At 24.8% G+C, this 24,905-nt stretch overlaps 1 protein-coding gene across 1 annotated transcript; it reads right to left on the bottom strand.

Moving 5' to 3' along the window:
* Positions 1-1,890: 1,890 nt before the first annotated feature.
* LOC145832654 (uncharacterized) lies at positions 1,891-22,487 on the bottom strand. Its single transcript, XM_082939955.1, has 23 exons — positions 22,410-22,487; positions 22,013-22,189; positions 21,605-21,709; positions 21,148-21,268; positions 20,558-20,706; positions 19,713-19,788; positions 18,858-19,031; positions 18,233-18,390; positions 17,348-17,453; positions 16,809-16,945; positions 16,421-16,499; positions 16,018-16,054; positions 15,506-15,584; positions 10,133-10,256; positions 7,953-8,420; positions 5,964-6,115; positions 5,568-5,771; positions 4,744-4,858; positions 4,321-4,400; positions 3,869-3,973; positions 3,656-3,791; positions 3,251-3,446; positions 1,891-2,405 (listed from the first exon to the last, which is right to left on the bottom strand). Exons 1-23 carry the CDS (start codon positions 22,485-22,487, stop codon positions 2,216-2,218), a joined length of 3,246 nt encoding a protein of 1,081 aa, XP_082796081.1. The 3' UTR covers positions 1,891-2,215.
* Positions 22,488-24,905: the final 2,418 nt, after the last annotated feature.

The raw sequence follows: 24,905 nt of genomic DNA, 5'->3' as shown, positions 1-24,905 counted from the left end.
AAAACACCTTGTTTTTTTTTAGGTTTTTTTATTTACTTATCTTTTTAAATTCCAGGTGACCAAAATTAAATGGTCATTCTGTATAAAAAAAAAAACAGTATTTTTAGGACACATTTAAAATGTGGTTGCCTCTCTAAGTTTTTAAAAGAACACTATTTTATTATTAAAAAGTAACACTACTCAAAAAACTTTATATACTACAAGAAAACAGTATAAAAGTCTACTCTGGAATAACTGAAGCAGGTTGTGACTTAAATGCCTTCTTACTCCAACTGTTGAGAGTTTTACTCTCGTGCAAAAATGCAACTCGTCCAAAATTGGCTTCGTACAATTTTGGCTCCGTGTAATTTTGTGCACTCGTGCAATTTTGTTCTCGTGCAATTTAATAACCTCGTGCAATTTTTCTTCGTACAATTTATAACCTTTCCCATCTGGGGATATCATTATAATAGCGCGTTATAGTCAGTAACCAAAAATAGAAGAAGAGGAAGTTACTCCAACCAGACATGGTATAATCAAGATGGCAGTTAAATACAGCTGTTTTAATTGTAAACACGCGCTTTAAAGCTCTATAGTAAATTGAGAGAAATTTGGAGATATAAAAGAAAGTAAAGTGAAAAGTGAGTGGTACGCTGGAGCGCGCTCGAGTTATTCTCTTCATTTAAGAACTTTACAAATAGACGCAAAGTTTTAGCGCAAAAGTGAGAGAGCTAGAAGAAAAAAGAAATTTATAAGCCAAAATCGTACGCTTGAGTAATTCACTTAATTTTAAAACTTTAATAATGCATGTTAATTTTTTAAGTTTTAACTAACTTTCACGTCTTGTCTTATATTTCTTAAAGTCAAAATTTTTTTTTGTTCCTGCAAAAATTTTATTAAAGTGAAAAACTACATAAGTGTTTAATTTACAATTTACTTACTTATTTTAACATTTTTTTTTCTTATGAAAATTTTTATCAAAAATTAATTTGATTATATACCTTAAATTTTTATTAAATGAAAAAAAATAAGGTCAGTTTAACTGGTTTGTTAAAGATTTAAGCTTAATTTACTTTTTTAAACTAAATTAAAAATATTTTCTGCTATAAGTTTTATAACAATCTAATTATACTAAAGCTTTTGCAGTAAGAATATTCGCAGCTAAAAATGTTAACTTAGTGAAAAGATATTTTATTAGATAATAATGACTATGATATAAAGCAAAGACTGAAATTGTACATTTAAAGGAATTCATGTTAAACTACTTTAATTTGTTTCATAAAATAAAACTTTATTTAAGAGAAAAAAAATCTAAAAGGTTACTAGTATTACTTATTTCATTTATCTTTAAGTTTTAAACCATTTTCAATGTTTAATTTGTAAGTATAGTTAACTAAAAAGTAATTTATTTTTGTAAGTTGCTTATGTACTTCTAGGTTTATTCATTTAATTCAAGTTTCAAAGTTTGTGAAAAAATAAAAACTAGGATATATTGTAATTAAAAAGATTATACAAACCTTCGACACTACAAAATATTATACTAATACAAGCTATATACTCTACATACTTTTTTGATATATATATAAAGAGCTTGGATTAATTTTATATGTTTATTAATAAAAGAACAAGTGCATAACATAAGGGCAGTTTACAGCACTATGACTTAAACTAATTTGTATTGCAATAACTAGCAGTTATGGCAATTAAAAAAAAATCTATATTGGTAAATAAAGAAAATTGTTTAAAAAAAAAGCTGAATTGAAGTAAAAATGTTTTGTTTAAAAACCTAAAATTTTATATAAAAATTTTAAAAAATACAAAAGTTATTACGGAAATTTAAAATAACAATTTTAAGTATTAAAAAATACTTAATAAAAACTAAGAAAATGAGAAATTTTAAAGTTTGTTAGGCAAAAGAAATTTAGCATAATACTCATATGATAAAAAATTAGCGCGATTAACGGTTGGATTATTATTGAACTTATTATTGTTACTACAAAATATGTAAAAAAGTACAAATAGTCTAAGAAATTTTAGCAATTAATGTACAAAACTTTGTAAATAAACAAATTTGAAATTTTTGAATAAAATACAGTCACAACAAATTTAAACAGTAGAATGCTTTAACAGTCACTCAAGTAAAAGTGTTTTTAAAATAGTGAATTGACTTTAAATGAAAAGCATTTTTTTTTTTTAAATTAACTGCTTTTTAACACGCAAAAATTTTGTTGAAATTTTATATTACATTGTTTGCTGCAAACATTGTCAAATTTGAAGGTTTAAATTTGCTGTACTCTTCGTTTGTCAAGATTTCATTGACATCTTGGCTTCTTGGTTTGTACAAACTAGACTTACCAACTTCTTCTATCAATGTATCTGAAAGTGGAAATTTGTCACAGCATAACTCCATTCTTTTGCAGGTTGATCTGAGAAAAATAGAATTTATTATAATTTTGGGTAATAATTGGCTTAAGAATGTAAAAAGTAATTGTAGGAATTTTTTATTACTAATGTTTGAATTGAACCTTTGAATGAAAAAGAGTAATTTATAAACCATACATTGAGTTATAATTTTGTACTTTACCAATATTATATTTATGATAAAAATATTCAACAAACAGATTAACACTATACTTTACTTTATCTAAAAAGACAACAACATATATAATATTTAAATAATAAGCAAACGCCAAGCTTTTTAACCTTGTACAAATAGTTTTAATTAGAATAAAAAATTTAAAAAACTACCTAAACTAAAATTTGTTAAAAAAGTTCTAGTAACTTTTACTAGTGATATATATTATTGAATTTTACTGATAATATACCGATAAATTTAGCAAAAAAATGTTTCAATTCTTATTATGCATTTATTCTTCCCTTATATTTAAAATAAAAGAAAAAAAAATTATATAAAACAAATCGTTGTAATACAAAATATTAATTTAATTGGATTACATTAAAAAAAACAAGTTATTAATAGGGCCTTTATGTCTCCTATAATAAAATATGTTTTTTAAAAGTAAAAATCAAAATGATAAGGTTTGTTGAATAATAACAAAACAAAATTCAAAAATTTCTTGTTTCAAGGATCCGGGTACACAAAAAGACCTCTCGGTCATCGAGTTGCATACCCAACTTTAACTAAAATTAAATAATCTAAATAATGATTAAAAACTTTACAGTTTAAATTACAGATTAAAATTTCATTTCTATGAAATAAATAGGTTAAAATAAAAAGACATAAATCCAAATACATTAAATTTTTACTTACCTAATAATCATTAAGGAGTTTAACAAAATATGGCCCATATTAGTTTGTCTATTGTTTTTCGAGATATTCATCAAGGAAAAGTCTCGCTCGATTTGCGCGTTACTAAAAGGTATCGTTTGTAGTTTCATCATTAACTCCTTAAGTTCTTGGTATTCAACGCGAACACTGCTCCAAAAGTTAACGTTTGTTGATTTATCTGTTAAGAATAAACTGATAACTTTTTATGTACATAATCAATTGTAAGTGTACTCTTACAATAATAAATCATGTTTTTATTTTATCAGAACTTAGTTTTCGGTAGATTTACAATGTTTACTAAATTACAAAACTTGTTTAACATTAACACTGAAAATTTTAATTTATATTTAAGTAGTAGGTTACTATTGTTATTTTCCTTTAGCTAACCGATTCTTGTTTGATGACGTCCATGCAAACTTTTGTATTGAAGTGAGATAGTATCTCTGTGGTTTCCTTCAAACAATTTTTTAATTTTTGGATGTTCTAAAAACTTCTCAATATCCGGCATCCGTCTATTTAAGGCCTTTAAAAAATTATAAGTTTTAATGATATTTAAATAAGTTATTTTATTTTTTGAAGATATATTTAATACCAACTAACATCGTTTACAACTTCATACTGTGCCATAAATTCAAGATTTTGCAGCATTCTTTTTTCCAATTCAATTATAAACACTACAACAAAACTTTGAAAAATATTTTTTACCTGTATTAAAACAATTAATTAGAAAAATGTTGGAATTATAGGAAAATTAGTTACAGATTAGAACCGTAGCGTGTCATTAACAGAATTTTTTTTACGTGTAATACACAACATTAAGTAAATTACTTAAGTAAAGTATGAGAATTTACTGAAAAAAAAAAAAACGATTATGTAAAAAATAAACACAGTTATTATAATAACTTGTATTTTGACTTAAAATTTTTTCAAGTAAAGTAAAAACAATTTCAGAAATTATTCTCATTAAACAAATCCTATTTAAAAAAAATCAATTAAGTTTAGTTGTTAATAAACCCAATTGACTAAACAACGTGAATTTTAATTAGTTTAACCTCTGCCTTCTTACTAATGGATAAATTTGCATAAACTTCGTTTACTTCTACATGAAAGATAGGTTCTTCCAAAAGGTTAGCTACAAAAAAAATGTAAATTTTAGTAACTACAACTTAGTCTATATAGTAAAATAATAATTTAACAATTAATTTAATAAAAAAAATAAAATATTGATAATAATTACTTATATCGTTTACTCTGTATAAAATCCAATCTAAATTTGAATCTACTAAATCTTTAACAAAATGTTAGTAATGTTTTGTTATAAGAACGTTATTGTACGTTTGTTTGCGTTACTAATTAAAAAATAATGTTTATTTACGCCAAAATGTTGTAGATATAAAATCAAACGAAACTTTATTATTAATAGCCTAAAATAAAAAAATTATTCTTAGTTGCCTTGTGATCTAAATTAAGCTTACTTGAATTTGGTTGGTAAATGAGGTCTTTTAGATGCTGTATAAGTTTTGTTATTGCTAATCCAAACTTAAAAGTTTCTACTTTACTTTTTTGTAGAAGAATATTAACAGAATTTACCTGATGAATAAAAATAATTAATTATTACACTGTAAAAATTTAGTCTTGCTTTACATTTAATACTTACAGCTAAACTTGGCATGACTACAAAATAAGTAATTAAAAATAAACATTTAAAATGAAATTAGAATGATTGAAATAAGTTATGTTATAGTGCTTAGGGTGTTAATTCATTATTAAGCAGATAATAGGTCTTAGAAACTAACTTTCTCTAAAATTTTGCCCATAAATTTAAAAACAAAATTTAATCTATTGCTATTTAGCATTTTTCGAATACTTTCAGCATGTAAATCGTTTTTTCTTCTTTCTGGCTAATATACAAACAAATGTTATAGGTAAGAATAAAATTTTCGATAACAAACATCATTATAGTTAATAAACACTAATACTTATAAAACAAGGCTCATTAACAAAGAAAGTTTTGTTTAAAAAGATATATATTCTTATTAAATCTATGTTAATTAATTTGTGCTTTTAAACATTTATTATATATCTTCTGATTATATATTTGATTTAATAAAATGTTACCTTAGTAAACATATGATTACTAAGTTTCAGGGCAGATTGAATTTTAAATTTATAGATATTTGTAAAAATATAATTGTAAAAATGCTAAATAATTTAAAACAGGATTGTTTTAAGTTTTATACTAATAATTTTTCTAATTATTAAAGCGTCTTGAAGTTTATAGTAATAGTTTAATACCTACTTCATTAAAAAAAGCTTTGAGTACTTCCCAATTCAATAAAATTCTTTCAATGCATGGAAAGTGTGATATCCATCTAGTTTTGCTTAAGGCTTTAAATTTTAACGGAATTTTACCCGTCATACACACACCTAAATTTTCAAAGTCACTTCTTCTTGTGTTAGATAACTTGAAGTAGTTGAACGTTTTCTTAATAAGCTCCTCAACCTTATTTAATTTAAAAGTATACACACTTTTATTCAACAACAATGGTTTTTTTTAATACAACATATTAAAATATAATAAAATATCATAAATAAATATAAAAAAACAACTTCGTAACTTGAATAAATGCAGCTTACTAAAATTCTCATTCAACAATTGAATTAATAATTTATATAAAATAGTTTTAATACTTACTTCATTAGGTATTGTAGCTTTGGTTGCATTTAAACATGCATTTTGCAAAGCATGATTTGTACAGGATATTGTTATAAGCCTGGGATTATCTTTTTTCAGAATTTGTCCTACTCCATTCTTAACTCCTGTCATGGAAGCAGCTCCGTCTGTACCTAAAAATATATTTACTAAGTTAAAAAAAAAAAAATATTTTTCTTAAATTATAAGACCAGTTTGTGCTTAAATTTATACTTTTCTTAAACAATTGAATAAAATCAAATTAAGTCTATTAATAAAGATAGATCATTGTAAGATATTAAAACTAGTTTATAAAAGTTAGCAAGAATACACAGAGAATAGCTGAAATAAACAAAAATTAACTTACTATTAATATCTAAATTTAAAATTAAAAACTCGTTAGTAGTACATATTTAATAAATACATAACTAGAATACAAAAATGAAAAAAACAGTAACAGTTCATATATACTTACATATTGAAACTACATTTTTTAACTGAACATTATACATCTTTAAGACTCTTTTGAATGCGTTAGCAATAGATAACGCTGATTTATCTCTTCCAAGGTCTTCGAGGTGTAAAAATGTAGATACTGAAGTTTTCTTTATTTTGCTTAGATAACAAATACTAACACCTGTGATTCAAACATAAAGCTTTCTAATTCTTTTTGTTATAAGTTTAATAACTGTAAAATTTTGAATGAATAGAACTTATAATCTGTATACTTTGGAATAAAAAAAAATATAAATATTTTAAAATTATCTGTTGGTAACTACTACTCATGCTTTTTTAATTAGATATCTAAGAAAGTTAAAAAATACCAAATATAGTCGAACTTTTAAGTACATAAAATCTGTGAATTTAAAGGACTACCACTTTGTTCTAGTTAAACAACTGAAGGTAGTAGAACAAAAGTTTAAGAAAGTATAGCTTTAATTGTAATTACAACCGCTGTATATAAAAGGAAAACTGTTATAATTATTAGAACATAAACTGCTTCCGGTTAACCACTCGGTATTTTTAAAATTTTTTCCAGGTTTTCTAAATTTCTTCCACGTTTTTAAAATTACACATATTAAGGTTTGTTTAAAGTTAATAGTTAAGTTTAATGTTAAAACTGTATTAAAGAGTATAAAAACATGGAAAAGGTACACTAAAGCTGCTTTATAAATGGTTCATTAATAAAAAAAAATTGATGATGACAAAAAACTTTGAAAAATAGGGTATAATTTTCTATTCAAATCCAAATTTTATTACTATACAAGTAAAAATTATTGAAAATATCAGGTTTTTCAACGTCTTTTAAAGATTTATGTACAAAATTCCAGGTATTTTTATGCCTAAAATTTGAATTCCATGTTTTTCCTGGTTTCTAGGTGAAGTGGCAACCCTGCTCGTTAAAGCAACAAATTGCTAAGTTATTCATTATTTTCTTTATTAATTAAAATTTTTGCTGTTTAATAAATATTATAATAATTAAATCATTCTCCTTATTAGAAAAATAAAATCAACAATATTTTGACATATTTCTTAAACTATTAAATAAAAGTCAACACAAAAATCTAATATATGTTAGAAATGAAACTGACTTAGTTTACTAGAACGAGTTTACTGTATAATTATTAAAAAAAATCATAGTAATTCTAACTTTAATTTTATGTAAATTTTAATTTATTAACCTATTAAATTCTGTAAAATAAAAACTTTTTCCTTTAACTGTCATTAAACCTACTTACATCTGAGTAATCTAACAATGTCCAACTTATTGCATAACAAAATTTTTTCTTTTACAGCTAACGTGTTACAAGAAATAATCTATATTAAAAAAATAAAACAAAGAACAATGTGTTTAAAGATTATTTCATGTTTGAAATTTAAATTTAATAAGCTTTTTGTATTAAAATATTTTTATATTCAACAGAATGTATGTAAATAAATAACAAATTTAAACTTAATTAAACTAACAAAGCTTAAAAGTAATTTTCTTACCTAGAAAACTTTGTCCAGCAGTATCTGTACTCTCATCCAGATAGAAAGAACAATGCTTCACCATAAAATCAGTTATGATTAGTCTTCTGCAAATTGGTGCGAGAGTATTGCACAGAATCATTTTTGCTTTCCTCCTTTTAAGCGTTGCTGATTCGTGAGCTGTCCCAAGTGTCTTCATGACATCTATCTGGTGTTCGCCTGCTAGCAAGTTCCCGTGAAGAGCTTGTTGCAATGCTAACCGGACTTCTGTCTGGCGTACGTTTTCTTTAAGGAAATTGTTGAATTGCTGTTTAAAAGATTTTTCCATCCTAAACTGATTTATTGAGTTGTGGTTATTTGTGACTGGAGATGCGCGTTTATGTCGGTCAGAATAAGAATGAACTTTTAAGTTGCTCTTTTTTGCTTGTAGTTCTACATTGCACCACTTGCAATAAGCTTTAGTTTCACAATTTGTTGGAGCAATCCAATCTAATAAGTAAAACAGCATTACACATAGTTGACATAACAGATATAACTAATAAAACATTAAACACTATTTATATTTGTTTATAAATAAGTTGTGTATCAAATATTTATTTTATTAATAAGTGAACAATTGAGATTTCAATGATTTAACAAAAACGTTTCACAATAAACTAAACAGTTTAATAGATGTAATAGTGTTGCCTTGTATTTTCAAATTTTTTTCAAAGTATTCCAAAATTCTTACAGAATTTTAAAAGTTCACAATTTTAATCTTTATTTGGTCGAAAATTAGGTTCAAAGTAAGATACTGTGTTAAATAGTATGACAACATTAAAAAGATACTTTAAACTTACAATAAATGTGTTGGTAGATAAAAAATTTTAAATGAAGAAAAAAAATATTATTTATATTATAAATTTTTGTGTCAAATCGAAAATTTAACTACTGACAATGCTTAAAATGTTAAAATTTCCAGGTTTTTTTTTAATTTGAAGTTTTTCCGATTTTTTTTCAAAAATACAAACATTCCTGTTTTTTTTTTGGGTTAATTTGACAAATTATAGGCTTCCAGGTAAAGTGGCTAGCCTGATGTAAGCATCACAGTTCAACTTGAGCTAATTAAGTATGTATTTACTTTTAAAACGTGCTTTTTAAAGTTTTGTTTCACTACAAGATCAATAAATAACAAATTTTTTTTAATTTATTTATTCTCAATTAATAAAAGCTTTAGTTAAATCTATCTTATAAATCTAAGCTTACAAATGGGATAATAAATTTGCTTATAATAAAATTGTTATTTATATCACAACTTTTATCAAAAGTTTATATATAAATTTAATCAATGCAGTGAAATAATTCTTTTTTGAAATAAAAAAACTAAGTAGATCTGTCTAGTAATTAAATCAGTCAAAGCTAATCTTCTTAGCATTTATAAAATAGTAAATAAAAATTTTCTTTTTGTATTTGAAAGCAATATACTAAAAAATTTCATAAAGAATTCTTGATATTACCACAAACCATTTATCAGAAAAATGTTTTTAATATTCAAATAAATGTATTTTATGACAAAAATTAAATTTTTTTTTTTTGTTTAACAAACAAAAATCATGATAATTTGTAAGGTGTAAAACCAAAAAATTGTTGTAAATAAATAATTTGCCCATCTCACCGCCTTATGGCCTCTATGAACCATTTTACTTAAATAATAAAATTAGAAATTCAATTTTTGTCTATGAAGCAAACTTTGTTTTATACTAACAAATTTTGGTTTTAATTTTATAATAAAATTAACAGTTTAATTTGTGTGTTGTTATTATAAAATGTATTTTAAGTGTATTTATTTAAATAAAGTAGTCAAAGGTTAGTACTAAAGTAAAAAAAATGTCATGCTAAAGTATTGTAAATTATTAAATTATTAAAACAAAATGTTAATTTTTAGGTAAAAAGTGAATTGGAATTTTTGACTTTAGATGATAAAATTTTTTGTGCATTATTGAAATAAAATTACAAAAAATACTTTAAAAAATATTTAAAAATTATTTTTTTTTCAAAAAATACAATGGAAAAATTAATTTAATTCTATAAAAACATGAGAACTTTCCTTTATAATATTTAATAAAAAAGCTCAGTATTAAAAAAAAATTGTTGTTGAATTCAAAATTGAAATACTCAAATGTGTATTCTTAAATACTACAAATTGTTAGAGATAAAAAAACCTTTTAACTCATAAACAGATTCCCAAGATTTCTGGTACCTCATCTTTTTAGGTGGTGGAAAATCTAAAGTTGGTAAATCTTCTTGGTCTGGAATTTCATCTAAAATAATTTCAACGGTTGTTACCTACGAAAATGTAACTGCTAAAGTAATGTGTTTAGTGTGTAACTTAATAACTATTTGTAAATCCAAGAAAAAAAAACCATTAGAGACTTACCTTAACTACTACAGAATAGCATGGATGCCACAAGTCAAGCTGAGAAATTTTTTCTGACTTTTCCTGACTTTTTCCTGACATTTTACTAAAGTTTTCCTGACTTTTTTCAAGATTTTTCTGACTTTTTACTATAATTTTACTAAAAAAGGCATTGAAAATTAAGTAATTTTGTAAAATTTAAGGAAAATTTTGCAATTTTAGTCTGACTTTAAAGAATTTTTAATTAATTTTTCACTAATCGAAGGCTTTGAAATAAAAGGAAATAAATAAATTTGAACTGACAATATCTGAGGTTTTTATAAATTTTTTTCCTGACTTTTTCCTGAATTTTTTCAAAAACCCCCCATTTTGACCTGAATTTTCCTGACTTTTGTCATTTTTCTTAGTTTTTCCTGATTTCCTGAATTTTCCTGACTATGTGGCAACCCTGAGAATAGCCACTTGATTTTTATTTAAATTTTTTACATGATTTCAAAAAATCTTCAAAAATACACATTTTAGAGTCTAGCTTTAGTTTAAAGTTAAATTTATTGTAATAAACTGTTTGGAATAGTACAAGGTTGCCACTCATGTTTATAAATTTTTCCTGGTTTTTCAAATCTCTACAAGGCTTTTAAAATTACATGTATTTTGGTTTATTTTCAGTTTAAAGTTATGTCTAATATAAAAAACTGTGTTAAATAATAAAAAACATGGTATATGTACTATAAAGTTAATTAAAATGTGTATTATAACTAAAAAATTTTAATTGAAATCTTATTTATATGATAGTTTTTTTGTGTCAAGTTAAAATTGTACTACTTAACATGCTGAAATTGTTAAAAACTGAATGTTTTTCTAAGTCTTTGGTTAAAAATTTCTCAAATTCCAGGTTTTTTTTTGCCTTAGTTGTTAAGTATCAGGTTTCCAGGTAAAAACAGATTTCCAGGTAAAGTGGCAACCCTGATAGCATAAGCCATTGAAAAATACTTAAGTTTATTGAAAAGCGTTTTATGAAAAAAAGTTTTTTTTGCTGATAAAAAGAAACTTATTTATATGATAGATTTTTGAATCAAGTTAAATTTTATTACCGAACTATGTAAACTTGTTAAGAATTTCAGGTTTTTTAGGTTTATTGTTAAAAAATGTAGGTTTTTTTTAAATTATATCTAATTTCAGCTTTGCTAAGGTTTTAATTGCCTTAATTGTCAAAGTACAGAATTTTTAATTTCTAGGTAAAATAGCAACCCTATAGTTATTATCCACTCTTTAAACAATTTCCTGACTTTTTATTACAATTTTCCTGACTTTTCTAAATCAAATTACCAATTAAAACAAATAATATAATACACATTCAAACACTCGGAATTAATAAAGCCTTCAATTTTATATTTCAGTTTATCAATAATACTATTCTACAATAAACTATAAATAATTAAACTTAACCATGAAGTTCACCTCTTTTATAATTTATTTTAAAAATTTAAACAATTTTGAAAAAATTATAATGAGGTAAATTATAAACATAAACTTATTACCAAAAACACTAAACCTAGTGTTTAATTAGAATGAAATTATTTATTTACTTAAACAAAAAACAATTCAATTCTAACATATGCTAGATAAACAAACTTATGTGTATTATCATTGTTTTACTAAAAAATGCTACAGATTATCAAACTGCTTACAAAAACTGTTTGTTCTAGTAGGATAGTTTAAAAAAATTTTAATAGAAACATTTTGCAGTTTTATAAAGGATATTCATTTAATTTTATCAGATGAAGGCATTAAGTAATTTTGTAAAATTCTTGGAAATAATTTTAATCACACTTTGAAGAATTTAAATTAATTTTTTACCATTCAAAGACTTGTTTTTGAATATAAGGAATTCAGTGAATTTAAACTGACAAAATCTGGTATTTTTTAATATTTAGTCAAACTTCCTGACTGTTTAAAAAAAAAACCTTACTATTCTTGTTATTTATCTTTTTTTCTGCTTTTCCTGAGTTTTTTGACTTTTCCTGACCTTGTTTCAACTCTGCTTAATTTACAAAACTAGTTTTAAAAACCTTGAGTTGTACACTAAAACTTTCAAGTATAATATTTTTTTTAGATAAACTACCTAATTATAATAAAAAAAGACTCAATTAATTTGTCACATTAAAAATTTTAAATAGATTTAATCTAAGCAAATAGTAGTTTCAAGTTTGTAAACAAAAATAATAAATTATATTCAAATTACTTTTAAGTGAAATCTATGTCTTAATAAAATAATTTATAATGAATCTTAAAAAATTATAATAATCAAACTTTATTTTTAAGTTTAAAAATTCAAATAATTTGATAAAAGTAGGATATAAGAAAAAATAATTTGTCTATTGTATCTAATTTTTGGAAAAAAAAATCAAATAATAAATTAATTTAACATCGATTAGTTCCAAAGCTACAATGTTTTTAGTTTATTAACCATTTAAATAAGTGGAAGATACTTTTCTTTAATTTTTCTAACCAAACATTACCTACTACTACAAGGTTAAAAGGTAGTTATGATTAAATTAACAATAAAGTGAATAAAATTAACCTTATGAAAATAAAAAACATAAACTTACATTTAAAGCATTCATACTTATAAAAACAATATGCTTTTAAATATGTTGGTGTAATTGAATATATGAAACTTTTATGTTCTCAACTTGTAAAATACAGCTTTTGCTTTCATAAGAAATTTTAATTCTATTGCCATGCTTTTTATTTTTTATTCTACTGCGGGGATTTTGTGCTCTGCGATTTAGCATCTCTGGTGCGTACCTCTCAAAGTGCGTACCTTACCGATGTCTTTACTTTTTAAAAGGCACATTGAAGAAATTTGGACCTGGTAGTAAATATATAAAGAACGTCATATAAAATAAAAAAAAGTTCCTGCAAATAATGCTAAAAAGCGTGTGCCCCGATTCGTGTGTAAAACCAAATATATTGTTTTTTTATTGGAAAACCTTGAAAACAAATATTAGCAAAGGTTTTTATTTTATATATGTGTCAACCACTGGGTTTAATCTTAGAAGATACAACTCAGAGTAGATATTTATCTGAGTCATTTGGACTTCTAAGCAATTATGTACACATAAGACCCAGCTATGGTTACATATTTTATTTATGAAAAATGTTAGATTTTAATATATTTCCATAGAGTTTTCTACCAAATGAGAATGTTTTTTTTTTTGGGCTAAGTTTTTGAAGACTAATTTTATTGGTGGATTGAGATATGGATTGAGATATTGAGATTTTAATGTTATCTTTTCAAACTAACTTTAAGAGTAACGTTTTTCAAACTAATATTCATTATAAGTGTAAAACCAGGTCCAAAAATTAACATATGTAGGGTACACGAATACTCAAATTCGGACAAAAATATTATCTGTTTTTAAATAGTTTTTATAAGTTACTTTTTTTTTTATTATTAATGTTACCCCTTACCCTCGATCGGTAGCTTTATTTTAAAATTTATCTATTAAGTTTCTTTTTTATAATAATTTTAATTAGTTAATTTTTTTTACTAAAACTGTTGCCACTAAACTTTACCTTCGATAGATAGCTTTTTTTTATTAGTTTATCTTTTAGTAATTATTTTATTTATTTTAATTTAATTTTTTATCTTTATCCTCGTGCAAAAGTGACCTTTTTCCAAAATTGTCATTCGTGCAAAACTGTTACTCGTGCGATTTTGACCTGTTCCTATTTTATATATATTTGTTTCAATTTGAAGCTTAGCTTATCTTGTTTGTAGTGTTTGTATCAATTTAATATTGAGACAAAAGCAAAAATGTGTTTTTTTTTAAGGTAAAAGCCGGTTTGTTCTGATTACCTTAATAAAAAAAAAAAACAAGTTTTGAACCCACCCTGAGTTTTGTAAACATAGGTTAGTATAGGTTAATATTTTGACTTACTCAGTTGTTCTGCAGGCTAATTATTTTTAGCCTCATTATTGGTAAACAAGCTATTTTATGCAGGCTGATTTTAAGACCAACAAATTTTAACAAATAAACTTTTTCAGTTTTAAGTTATTATATAACAATAAGGCTTTCAAAAAATAGGTTGACTTTTTAAATATTTTAAGTTATGAAAACCAAATGAACTTAAGTTTTGTAACAGCCGTTTAAAATTAATTATTGTTACTAAAAGAAGAGGACAAAATACAATTTTTCAGAATTTATTAAACTAAGTGAGTTATTAAGGAATTATTTTCCCTTTGAACTTTTTTTTATAAGATCTGACATTTTTCCTTTAAATTTTTTGTTTCCAAAATGTTCAAACTTATCATGACTTTCAATGCAAATATATATTAAAAAAAAAAGAATTTTAAATTGCTTATGTAACTAAGATTTATATTTAGGTAATATTAATTTTTCCGATTTCTTTTATTTTTTTATTATATGACCTATGCAAGTTTTACATAAAGTTATAGCATAGTTTACATTATTCGAGGGACTTCTTGCTCAAATGCTCTGTACTTATTCAAAACTTGGATAGGTCACAGAATTAAAAAAATCAAAAATTAATATTTCCTTAAAATATAACTTACTTGAAGTTGCATAATATATTTTTTTATTTATACTTATTTGCAGTGAAGCCATGATAAATTTGAAGATTCTGGAAACAGAAAATTTAAAAGAAAAATTTCATATCTCATAAAAAAAAAATTTTAAGTAAAAAATTTTTCTTTAACAATTAATTTAATAAATCAAAAATCAAAAAAATATTATTATATTTTTAAAGAAAAGCTATATCGCTAACCAGGGTGTTCTACTTTAACAATGTTAGGGGCCTGGTTTATAACGCAACGTGCGCTTTAACTTGTACAAGAGATGTCTTCAAGAGAACGATTAAACTTTAGTTGATAAATCGACAAAAATGATAACTTACTATTTACTAAAGGTTTAATAAATAAATTAATTATACTACTATTAAACATAATTCTAGTGTGGTGTATTTGCAATAAAACTGCGAAACGAAAAGATGATAAAAAATTGTACAACATAAAACTAAGTGTTCGTTTAAACTCAACACATAAAGCAATATAAAAGCAAACTTAATTCGCTTAAATAAGATTGAAAACCTTTCATAAGCTAAGTGCAGCGAAAAGTCGCAATGGCTTAAAAAGCTCACTGCGAGACAGTAAAACTCTAGAAGGCATTTTTTCTATTTGAACGTCGTAGAACCTGTCAGCTGCTTCATCAACTTTTGCATTCCCGCCATTCCACCTGAAATTTGTTGATTTCAGTTAATTACTAATTACTATCCGTCCTTTTATCAAAAGTTTTAAGTTTCTTCATATGTTAGGATGTTTTGCTTACTGTTGCGAAAAAATTAAAGTGACTTAAACAATTTTAATTATTATAAGGCACTACTCTTTAAAGTCAAAAAACAAGTTTTTGTTTTATGTTAGTGTCGAATTGCTGATAAACGTGCTTTTCTAAGCCTTGCACTGCGAAATAAATCTTCATAACTAGAAGGAGCTATATTCTTTAGTACATAACTGGTTAGCACGATTTTAACGTATATCTTATGTAATACAGTAATTAAATTGAGAATAAAACTTACGGTACTCAAGAAACTTTTTCATAGTTATTGTAAAATTTAGGAATAAAAATTAATCGTAACTGTTGTTTAAGTGTTCACTATTTCAAAAATAACCTGTTATTTGCATAGCATTTTGAATCTTTTTTTCTATCTTTAAGTAGCGTAACAACATATGTTTAAGAATAAAAGTTTTAAAGAAGTAAAACAGTATATGTTTTAAAATTTTAATCTGCTGTCAATGTATTTAAGTGTTATAATGTAAATAAACTGGATTTTCTATAATTAAAAAGAGTTATTATAGTCATTATTTCAATGTCTTCCGAAAATAAAGTCCATAGAAACTAAGAAAGATATCTTATAACTAACATGTTTTCTACTTTTTTATAGTTAATTTTCTCCGAAAGTTTGTATGAGAGTACTTTAAATTTGAAACTATATAGACGTTTCTAACAATATTTTTATTTACTTATACACCCAGTACTAGTAAATGTCGCTTATTTAGTCTCGTAAAACTAACCAAAGTTTTGTGCAACGTTCGGGCCCATCTGTTTCATGAGTTGTGCCACTGGGTTTCCATTTCCTCCACACTTCATCAGCTGTGAATAGTATTCACATTTTACTACATTTATAATATTTACTACTTTTGCAAAAAATATACTAAGACAACTTAAGAAATCTGTGAATAGTATATACAACTCAAGTCAGGCTGTGTTTAAATCAAAACTGTTCTGTAATCTAAAGTCGCCATTTAAACATAAAAACAACTTTTAACTTGACAAAACTCTGTAAAATTTTGTTTGGAAAAATAATAAGCTAAAATAAAGTTACTTTTTTAATGCTACAACTTATTTTTTATAAAGTTTTCTTAGCCATAAAAAAGTGTCAAAATAATAAAACTTTCTGACCGGTGCAAATTTTTTTTGTTGACTAAGAAGTTCCTGGACTGCGCCCGGAGGGACCCCGGACCCCCTGGCGATTCTGTTTATGCGAGATGGACACCAAAACTTAACTTTCTTCTTTTTATCTTCTACGTAATCCAGCTCTGTCGATTATTTATAATGAAGAAATGAAGTTATCATTGTTATATTTTTTTTGATAAATAATTTAGCATAAGCTGACTAAATGTATACTATTGGAGTTTGAAATTTTATCTAAAGCATTTTACCTATATCAGTTAGTGACTTGGTTTATTTACATATTTCTATATTCATATATTAAGTAAAAATCGAAAATAATTTATGCTGAGCTAACATCAATATTTCAAATGAAAATTGCAGACTAATTAAAAGTCACCAACATTTGTTGATTAGTTATAATCGCCCAGTTTTAAAAGTTGCAAACATTTAACAAAAAAGATATTTTTTAATTAAAAAAAAAATCTCTAAAACTACTATGTATAGTATAGTGAAAGAGTTTAAAGCATTTCTGAACACACATTTACTACCTTCATCAGTCATACTGTCCATAATGACCATCATTCGTTTCAGGTGTTTACCCGAATCCTTTTCACTTTCTTTCGGCATAAACTTACTCAATCCGGGTAGCATTCCCTGTCGGTGTATTGTAGTTGAGTAAAATATAAAAAGGTTTTAAAGTTGAGTCTCAGACATTAAAAGAAAAAAAAATGCAAATATTTAAAAAACGTGTTTCATTTCAGTCAATTTTTTTTGTGTCATTTAAAGTTGTTTCTAACGGCAAAAACCATTAAATAAACCTGAAAATAGCAATTTATTAATTAAAAACTGCAATAATATGATAATAAATATTAAGAAGTGCCCCAGTATGTTTTCATCTAAAGTTTTTAGATAAACTATGTAAAGAAAACTACTAGCTGTATTTTACTTAATTTCAGTAAACAATTGGTATCATAATAGTTTAATTAATTGCAGAAAAAAGTATAATAAAAATTAAAAGTGTTTGTTTATCCTCTAGTACTTCTATTATTTTATCAATAAAATTAACATTGCTTAAATCAATCAGTTATCACATGTTTGATGCTATTATTTATATTAAGTTACAATATAAATTAAATTTATTACTTTTATAGAATGCAATTAAATGAACAGATAAAAGTTAGTTTGTTTTTGACAACATCAAAAACTTACTTTATGTTATTTATTATGTAATAAAACAGTTATCTTAAATGTTTTAGTATATAGTAGTTTTTTCACTTTAAAGTTTTAAATTAAACAAAAAAAATAAAGTTTCAAAAGAAAACTTCCATCAACCGACTATAAGTTAACCTAAAGGGTAATATTTTAGTATACAGTAATTTCTTCAGTTTAAAGCTTAAAATTAAACAGTAAAAATAAGGTTTCCATCAACCGACCATAATCTCGCCTAAAGGTTCATTTTTAAGTTTTGCAAACGTTTCGTACAAATCGCGCAGTGAGAATTGTTTGCCCTGCTTCAATTTGTTCGCCAAATCGTCTTCGCCCAATTCAAGCTCGTTCACTCGTTCAATCAGTCCTTCGATGTCACCCATGTCTGCAGTTTATAAATAAATATTTGCTAAACTAAAGCGTTAAACTAGTTTTTTTTTATAGAGCTGCGTAGATGTTTTAGGTCAGTTTGCTTTGCAATAAAATGCTAGGACTTTAAAGTAATTTTTATCTTAAGTAATTAAAAAAATTGAAACAAAATATTAACGCATGTTGAGTGTTAATAAAATTAGTAATTTATGGCAGACAGTTTCTTATTTCAATTTTCAAATTTAAAACTCAATAAAATAATTGAATAATTTAAAAAAATGTAACTTGTATGGTTTTCTTTATACGCTCAAGACATCGCGTACATTAACATTAACGTTTACAATTAACAATATAATCTATTAAAATACAGCTAAAAAGTTCACAACTAACTGAGGAGTTTCTTGATGAAGGAGGTCGTTTTGAACTGCTCGAATAAATAATAAAATATGTAATTTATTTAATAAAAAGTTCACAAAAACTAACTGAGAAGTTTCTTGATGAAGGAGGTCGTTTTGAACTGCTCGAATGCGTCCAACGTCTCCCCGGTACCGATGAAGGTCACGGGAGACTGGGTGGCGGCCACGGCTGACAACGCCCCGCCCCCTTTCGCGCTTCCGTCCATTTTCGTGATCACCACCGAACCGACCGGGACCATTTCTGTGTTGTAAGTTTGTACTTTTAGAAATGATAATATGTACGACTTGATAACCGAAAAGCTCCTTTGTATACCAAGTCCTTAGACTAAACTTTTTGAGCGTTTTTTTATCGTTCAATAAACAAAATTAATAATTTGTTTTGTTTGAGATTTGCTTAAATATTTATTTGAAGTGTGTTTTTTATATACATGTCGTATGATACAGGCAAGTAGATTACAGATAACGATTGACATATCAAAAAAAAAAAAGAAACTCAAACATTCTTATATTGTTGTTGTATAGAAATTTGCATATGTAACTTATTTCTATTCTAAAATTAAATTAATTTATTGAGGTCATAACAGAAAAAAGCATACGCAAAAAAAAAAATTCTAATGTTTAATTTTAACGATTTTGTTCTTTGATATAATTTAAGATAATTAAAGTATCGCTTACTCCACCCAACACCAGTTTACATCTTCAAGTTTCTAAATTTAGTTTGAGGCTTTTAAAAATAAAGTTAATTGTTTCTACTTTATTTAATTGTATCCACTAAAAAGGTGTTAAGTTATTCTACAAACAACTTAATTTAACTTAATGAAAATCAAACGAACGTTTAAAAGCGCACGCTTGTTTCTACTTAAAAGATTAAATTTAATTTATTCTACAGGCAATTTAATTTGAAAATAAAAATCAAACTAACGTTTAAAAGCGCACGCTTGTTCCCTGCACGACTGTCCAATAGTTGCGTCCATAACGAACACCACGTGGTCTGGTTTCTGTTTACACAAGTTAATGTTTTCAATAAATAACAAAAGTTATTTAAAAACGAGTTTATCACATTTTTACTGTCAACTCTCAGAAAATGAGTTTTGCAAAATTGAAAAAAAAGTCATAAAATTTAAGTTAAATTATAAAAAATGCTTTATATGTTGAAAGCAAGCAGTTTTAGTATGAGTAATGAGATAAGAACCTAAAGCAACGTTCAAACATTCTTCAATGCTATTATGAAACTTCTTAATGAAATCATTCTAACAAACAAAGTTATAAAAGCTTTTTAATATCAAAATATAACCTTGAAATATTTAATAGTAATTTTACAAACAAACATTATGATGGAACTGACGAGATAAGTTATAGTAATATAATAAAGCATATATAGTTTGTATTAGTTTCATACATTTGTATTACATATGAACATAAAGCAAAACAAACATATTACCAGAAAAAATAATTTTCACTCATTTTCTCCATCTATTAACATAATAATCAAACTTACAAAGAGACAATATAAAAAAAAAATTATTGTTAATACGTATTAAATACATCAAAACTTCTTACAAAATTCATTACATATGAATATAAAGCAAAACAAAATAAATTACAAAAGAAAAAAGAGTTTCCATTACTTATTTCCATCTATAACATAACAATCAAACTTGTAGAGAGACAATATAAAAAATATATGTTTATTGTTAATACGTATTAAATACTGTTCTTTAATATTATATATATATATATATTTATTTAATACAATATATGACTCACGACGCTGTTGTACACTTGCAGCATTTCTTCGAATAAACTTTCTTGCTGCTTGTGTCTGCCACTAGTGTCGACGATGACTATCTCGAAATCCTTAAACTTTTCCACGCCCTCCATTGCGATCTTGGCGGGATCGATGCAAAACTGATTACCTGAATAAAAATTTGACTTATTCAGAATAGAACTTTGTTTATTGCAGAAGTTTAGCAGAAGTTCTCTGAATTTCTAGATCTGAAATTAACTGTAAAAACTGAATTAATCTTAAATCTAAATCTGAAATTTAATGTAAATATACAACATGTATATAAGTTTATTGGTGTGAACTTTTATTAAGTGTCACGATATTGCTAAGATATCTATTTGTTTACTAAAGTTTGTTTATTGCAGAAACTTAGCTGCAAATAAATGTTTAAGTAGTCAAGTTAGTAAGTCAACTTATTTTTTTGGATATCAACTTATATGTATTTGTGTTTCAGGTATAAAAAAAACTTTCTACAAAAATTGTATTAAGTATAAAAATATAAATTAAACTATATAACAATAGTAATAATAAAAAAAATTAACATAAATTATAAAAATAAAAAGAAAAGTACCGAAAAATGGAATCTTTGCTTTGGTTGCGTTCTGCTTGATTTGCTCGAAAGCTCCAGCGCGAAAAGTGTCGGCACAAACCAACGCCGTCTTCCAGCTCCTCTTCTTGTAGTAGTACGCCATCTGGTGGTAAATAATTATTAACAATTTAAGTTACGTTTCAATTTACCCGACAGCACTTTTTCTTTTTATATCTTAAAAGGTTAAATTTTTGAAACCCTACGCATAAGACAACACACAGCCTAGTTTACGGGAAAGCAGCTTTGTAATTACGCATAAAAAAAATTATTTAAAAAAATAGTTTTAAATCAAAAAATTAATAAAAAAATAATAATTCTAATGGAGACTGGTTAAAAATAAATATACATAGTAAAAATTAGTGTTTTAAAAATAGTTTTAAAGCAATTAATTAACATTAAAATAAGTATTCTAATAGTGACTGCTTTTTAACAACTAAACCTTTGAACACGTCGTAGTCTTACCACTACCCTGAAGACCAACGAACATGATGACATTTTGTTTTCCTTTCGTCGGTTGCCACGGCTCAACACCGGAATCAACAAGCTGTAAAATCAAAAAAAAAACGTCTTATTTTTTTTGTAAAACAAACATATTAAGGAACTCGGTAAAAAAATTTGAAATTATCATTTGAATAAAACTAAGATTAGTTCAATTAGAAATTGATTCGTTATCTAAATGGTCAGTACTCAGTACTCGTCAAACTTTGATAAACTTTTCATTTTATTTTAATTATGTTTTTTATACGAGATGTCTCCTATATTTTAATGTTTTAATAAACTTATACAGTGGAACATATACAGGTTATATTTAAATAATTTTTAATTAAAAATAAGTGAATCAACTCACATCTACAAGTTGTTTAAAAACTGCGGACTGAATGATTCTTCTTTTATTCAAACCCGCGCCAATTCTATCGAAATCTATTGATTTTCTGACATTCTCTCGAAGCTTCTGCACGAGCTTCACTTCAACATCAGCTCGAAGAAGGGCTCTCGTTATTTCCTTCAATGTTTCGTTTAAAACCTGTTGTATAAGTATTGGTTTAATACTATTTATGTGTAGTTTAAAAGATGTAAAGAAAAACGTTATATGTAATAAAATAAATTAACTTTTTTGATTGGACTAAAAGTTTTATACAATTTATGTATGTACGAAACTGTTTAACCCAAGCCTAATAATATTTAAAAATAGTCGTATAAAGTCATGCTTGATATAACTTGTTTTGTTTTAATAAACAAATTACCTCTTCATCGACAATGATGGCGTTGTTCAACTTCTTGATGGCGTTCTTAATTGTTTTCCCAAGTTCAGATAAAACCATTTTGATGTCTTTCTGGATTATTCTTTTGTTTTTTAATTAAATCACTAAAAATTTTTTTTTAGGTTACCTAACTTTAAGTTAATGCTGGATTTAAGTTTACTAATTTAGTTCGTTTTTAGTAGAAAAATCTACTAGATTCCTTGAAGTTTTGATTACGAAAAACTTTATGGAATTCGCGTATCAAATTTTTACGTAAAAGTTATTTTATGGAAAAGGTATATAGTTTATCTACCGGATACACTATTTAAGATTTTGCAAGATACAGATTTTATTTTTAAATAAGGACCCGGCCATAATAGTATCTTAAATGTTTCAAGTTTTATGTAGTTTTAATATAGAACAAAATCTTATAAAATTTAATTATCTTAAAATTATTAAATAGCAATTTTTTTAGTACATATACTTTGTTGATAACAACAATGTTATTGTCGAAGTATTTTGTTTGAACTTTAAGAAAAAACGTTGTAAAAAATCTACCTATCAAAAACATAAGTTTAAATGTTAAATTTCAAGCTACTTATACTACTAAACATGAATTTTGTACCTTGTACCACGCAAAAAAATAAATGTTCCAATGCTTTCAAATAGAGGTCGTTTAAAAAAAATTCTGTGTCAAACTGAAAAAAAAAAATCTCTGCGCTCCAACATCTAACTTTATAGTGCCTCTTGTGGCTACGTAACCACTTTTAATTGACTTAATTAATTTTTAAGACAAAGGATCTTTTTATCAAAATAGTAGTAAGACCCAAAAACTAAAAGAAAACATTGTTTTAAGTTAAATAACTACTAAACATTGTTTTTAAATTTGAACAACTAGAATGTGGTTGATTTAACAACAGACAGAATATAAACAAGTTAAAAAATTAGTTTTAAAGCAACAAAGGTTATAATTTCAGACTAGGCTTAAGTTAAAATAAATCTCTAGGCTTACCTAGATATTAAAAAAATCCTTACTAGTCTGACTTTTATTTTCAGTATCAAAAATCCTAAAAATAACCTTTGTTGTTTAATCAAAGAATGAAATTAACAAAAAAAAAAAGAAATAATAATAAACTTAATTTTTTTAAATGTTTTTAGTTAAAAACTGAAAGCTATAAAATATTAAGTAACACTGGGACAAAATAATAATATTATTATTTAAAAATAAATCTTGTTTAAAACACTAAATATAGATTTTAAATTTCACAGGACATTGAAATTGTACTTGTTTTTTGAAATTCTTTTCTATTATAGTACTAAACAAAAATTTATGCTTTCATTTCTTTTGTAAAATTCTATACTAAACTGTTACTTGAAATAATTATTTATATTGTTAAAAAATCATAAAATGAAATATTTATTCATTAAAATTACATGAAACTAATAAGTTGAACAACATTTAAAAACAATAAGTTTTGTAAAATATTTATATACATAAGTAATAGACATCTTTTTTAACAATGTGCAGGGTTGACTTTATTTTGATCAAAAAAACTGTCCTAAGTGAACTTAATTTGTATTCAGTGACCTGATTTTTAGTTATTCTTAAAAAAACAGAGTTTTTTGGCAAACATTTCCAGGTTTTAAAAAGTACACATTTTTAAGCCTACATTTATTTTAAAGTTAAGTTTAAAGTAAGAAACTGTTGAATAGTATAAAAATAATAAAAAGATACTTTTAAGCTACTTAAAATGTGTTTCCTAATAAAAAAAAAGTTTGATGATGACAAAAGTTTTTTATCCATATGAAGATTTTTTGTGTCTAATGAAAATTTTACTATATAAAGTGTTAAAAACTCCAGTTTTTTTTCTGTAATTTTTGTTCAAAATTCCAGTTTTTTTTTCAAAACTTCTCAAATTCCAGGTTTTTTTAGTCTAAATTGTCAAATTCCAGGTAAAGTGGCAACCCTGTGATAGTATAAATTTATTGAAATATACTATAAAGCTACTTTAAATGTGTTTTTCAATAGTAAAATAATTTGATGAAAACAGAATTTTTTTTATCTACATTATAAACTTTTTATCAAAACTTTAAAACTTAAAATATTAACTTTTTTAAAAATTCTAGGTGTTTCTAGTTTTTTTTAGTAATTTTTGTTAAAATTCCTGGCTTTTAAAAGATTTTAGCCTAAATTGTCAAATTCTAGATTTTTCCAGGGTTTGAGGTATTTTGGTAACCTTGGGAAAGCAAATTTTAACTTTTAATAAGAGTTAATAAATGTCAAGTTTTTTAACAAAACATGTTATTTAAAAAAGTATTAAACTATTAAAACTAAATAAGCTAAATTTTATTTAAAATCTATAAAATCTGTTCTGAGATTTTTTATAAAGAAATAAACTATCTTTAGTCAGCCTGAGTTTTTTAATAAATTCAAAATGTTCTGAGTGTCTCAAGTGTGTGGCAGCCCTGAATGTGTACTAAATTTATTTTAAAAATATG

Source organism: Thalia democratica, chromosome 3, assembly GCF_965202585.1.
Source record: "Thalia democratica chromosome 3, ktThaDemo2.hap1.1, whole genome shotgun sequence".
Classification (NCBI taxonomy): Eukaryota; Metazoa; Chordata; class Thaliacea; order Salpida; family Salpidae; genus Thalia; species Thalia democratica.
Note: the sequence above shows the minus strand (reverse complement) of the source record. Positions and strands in the feature narration are given on the sequence as shown.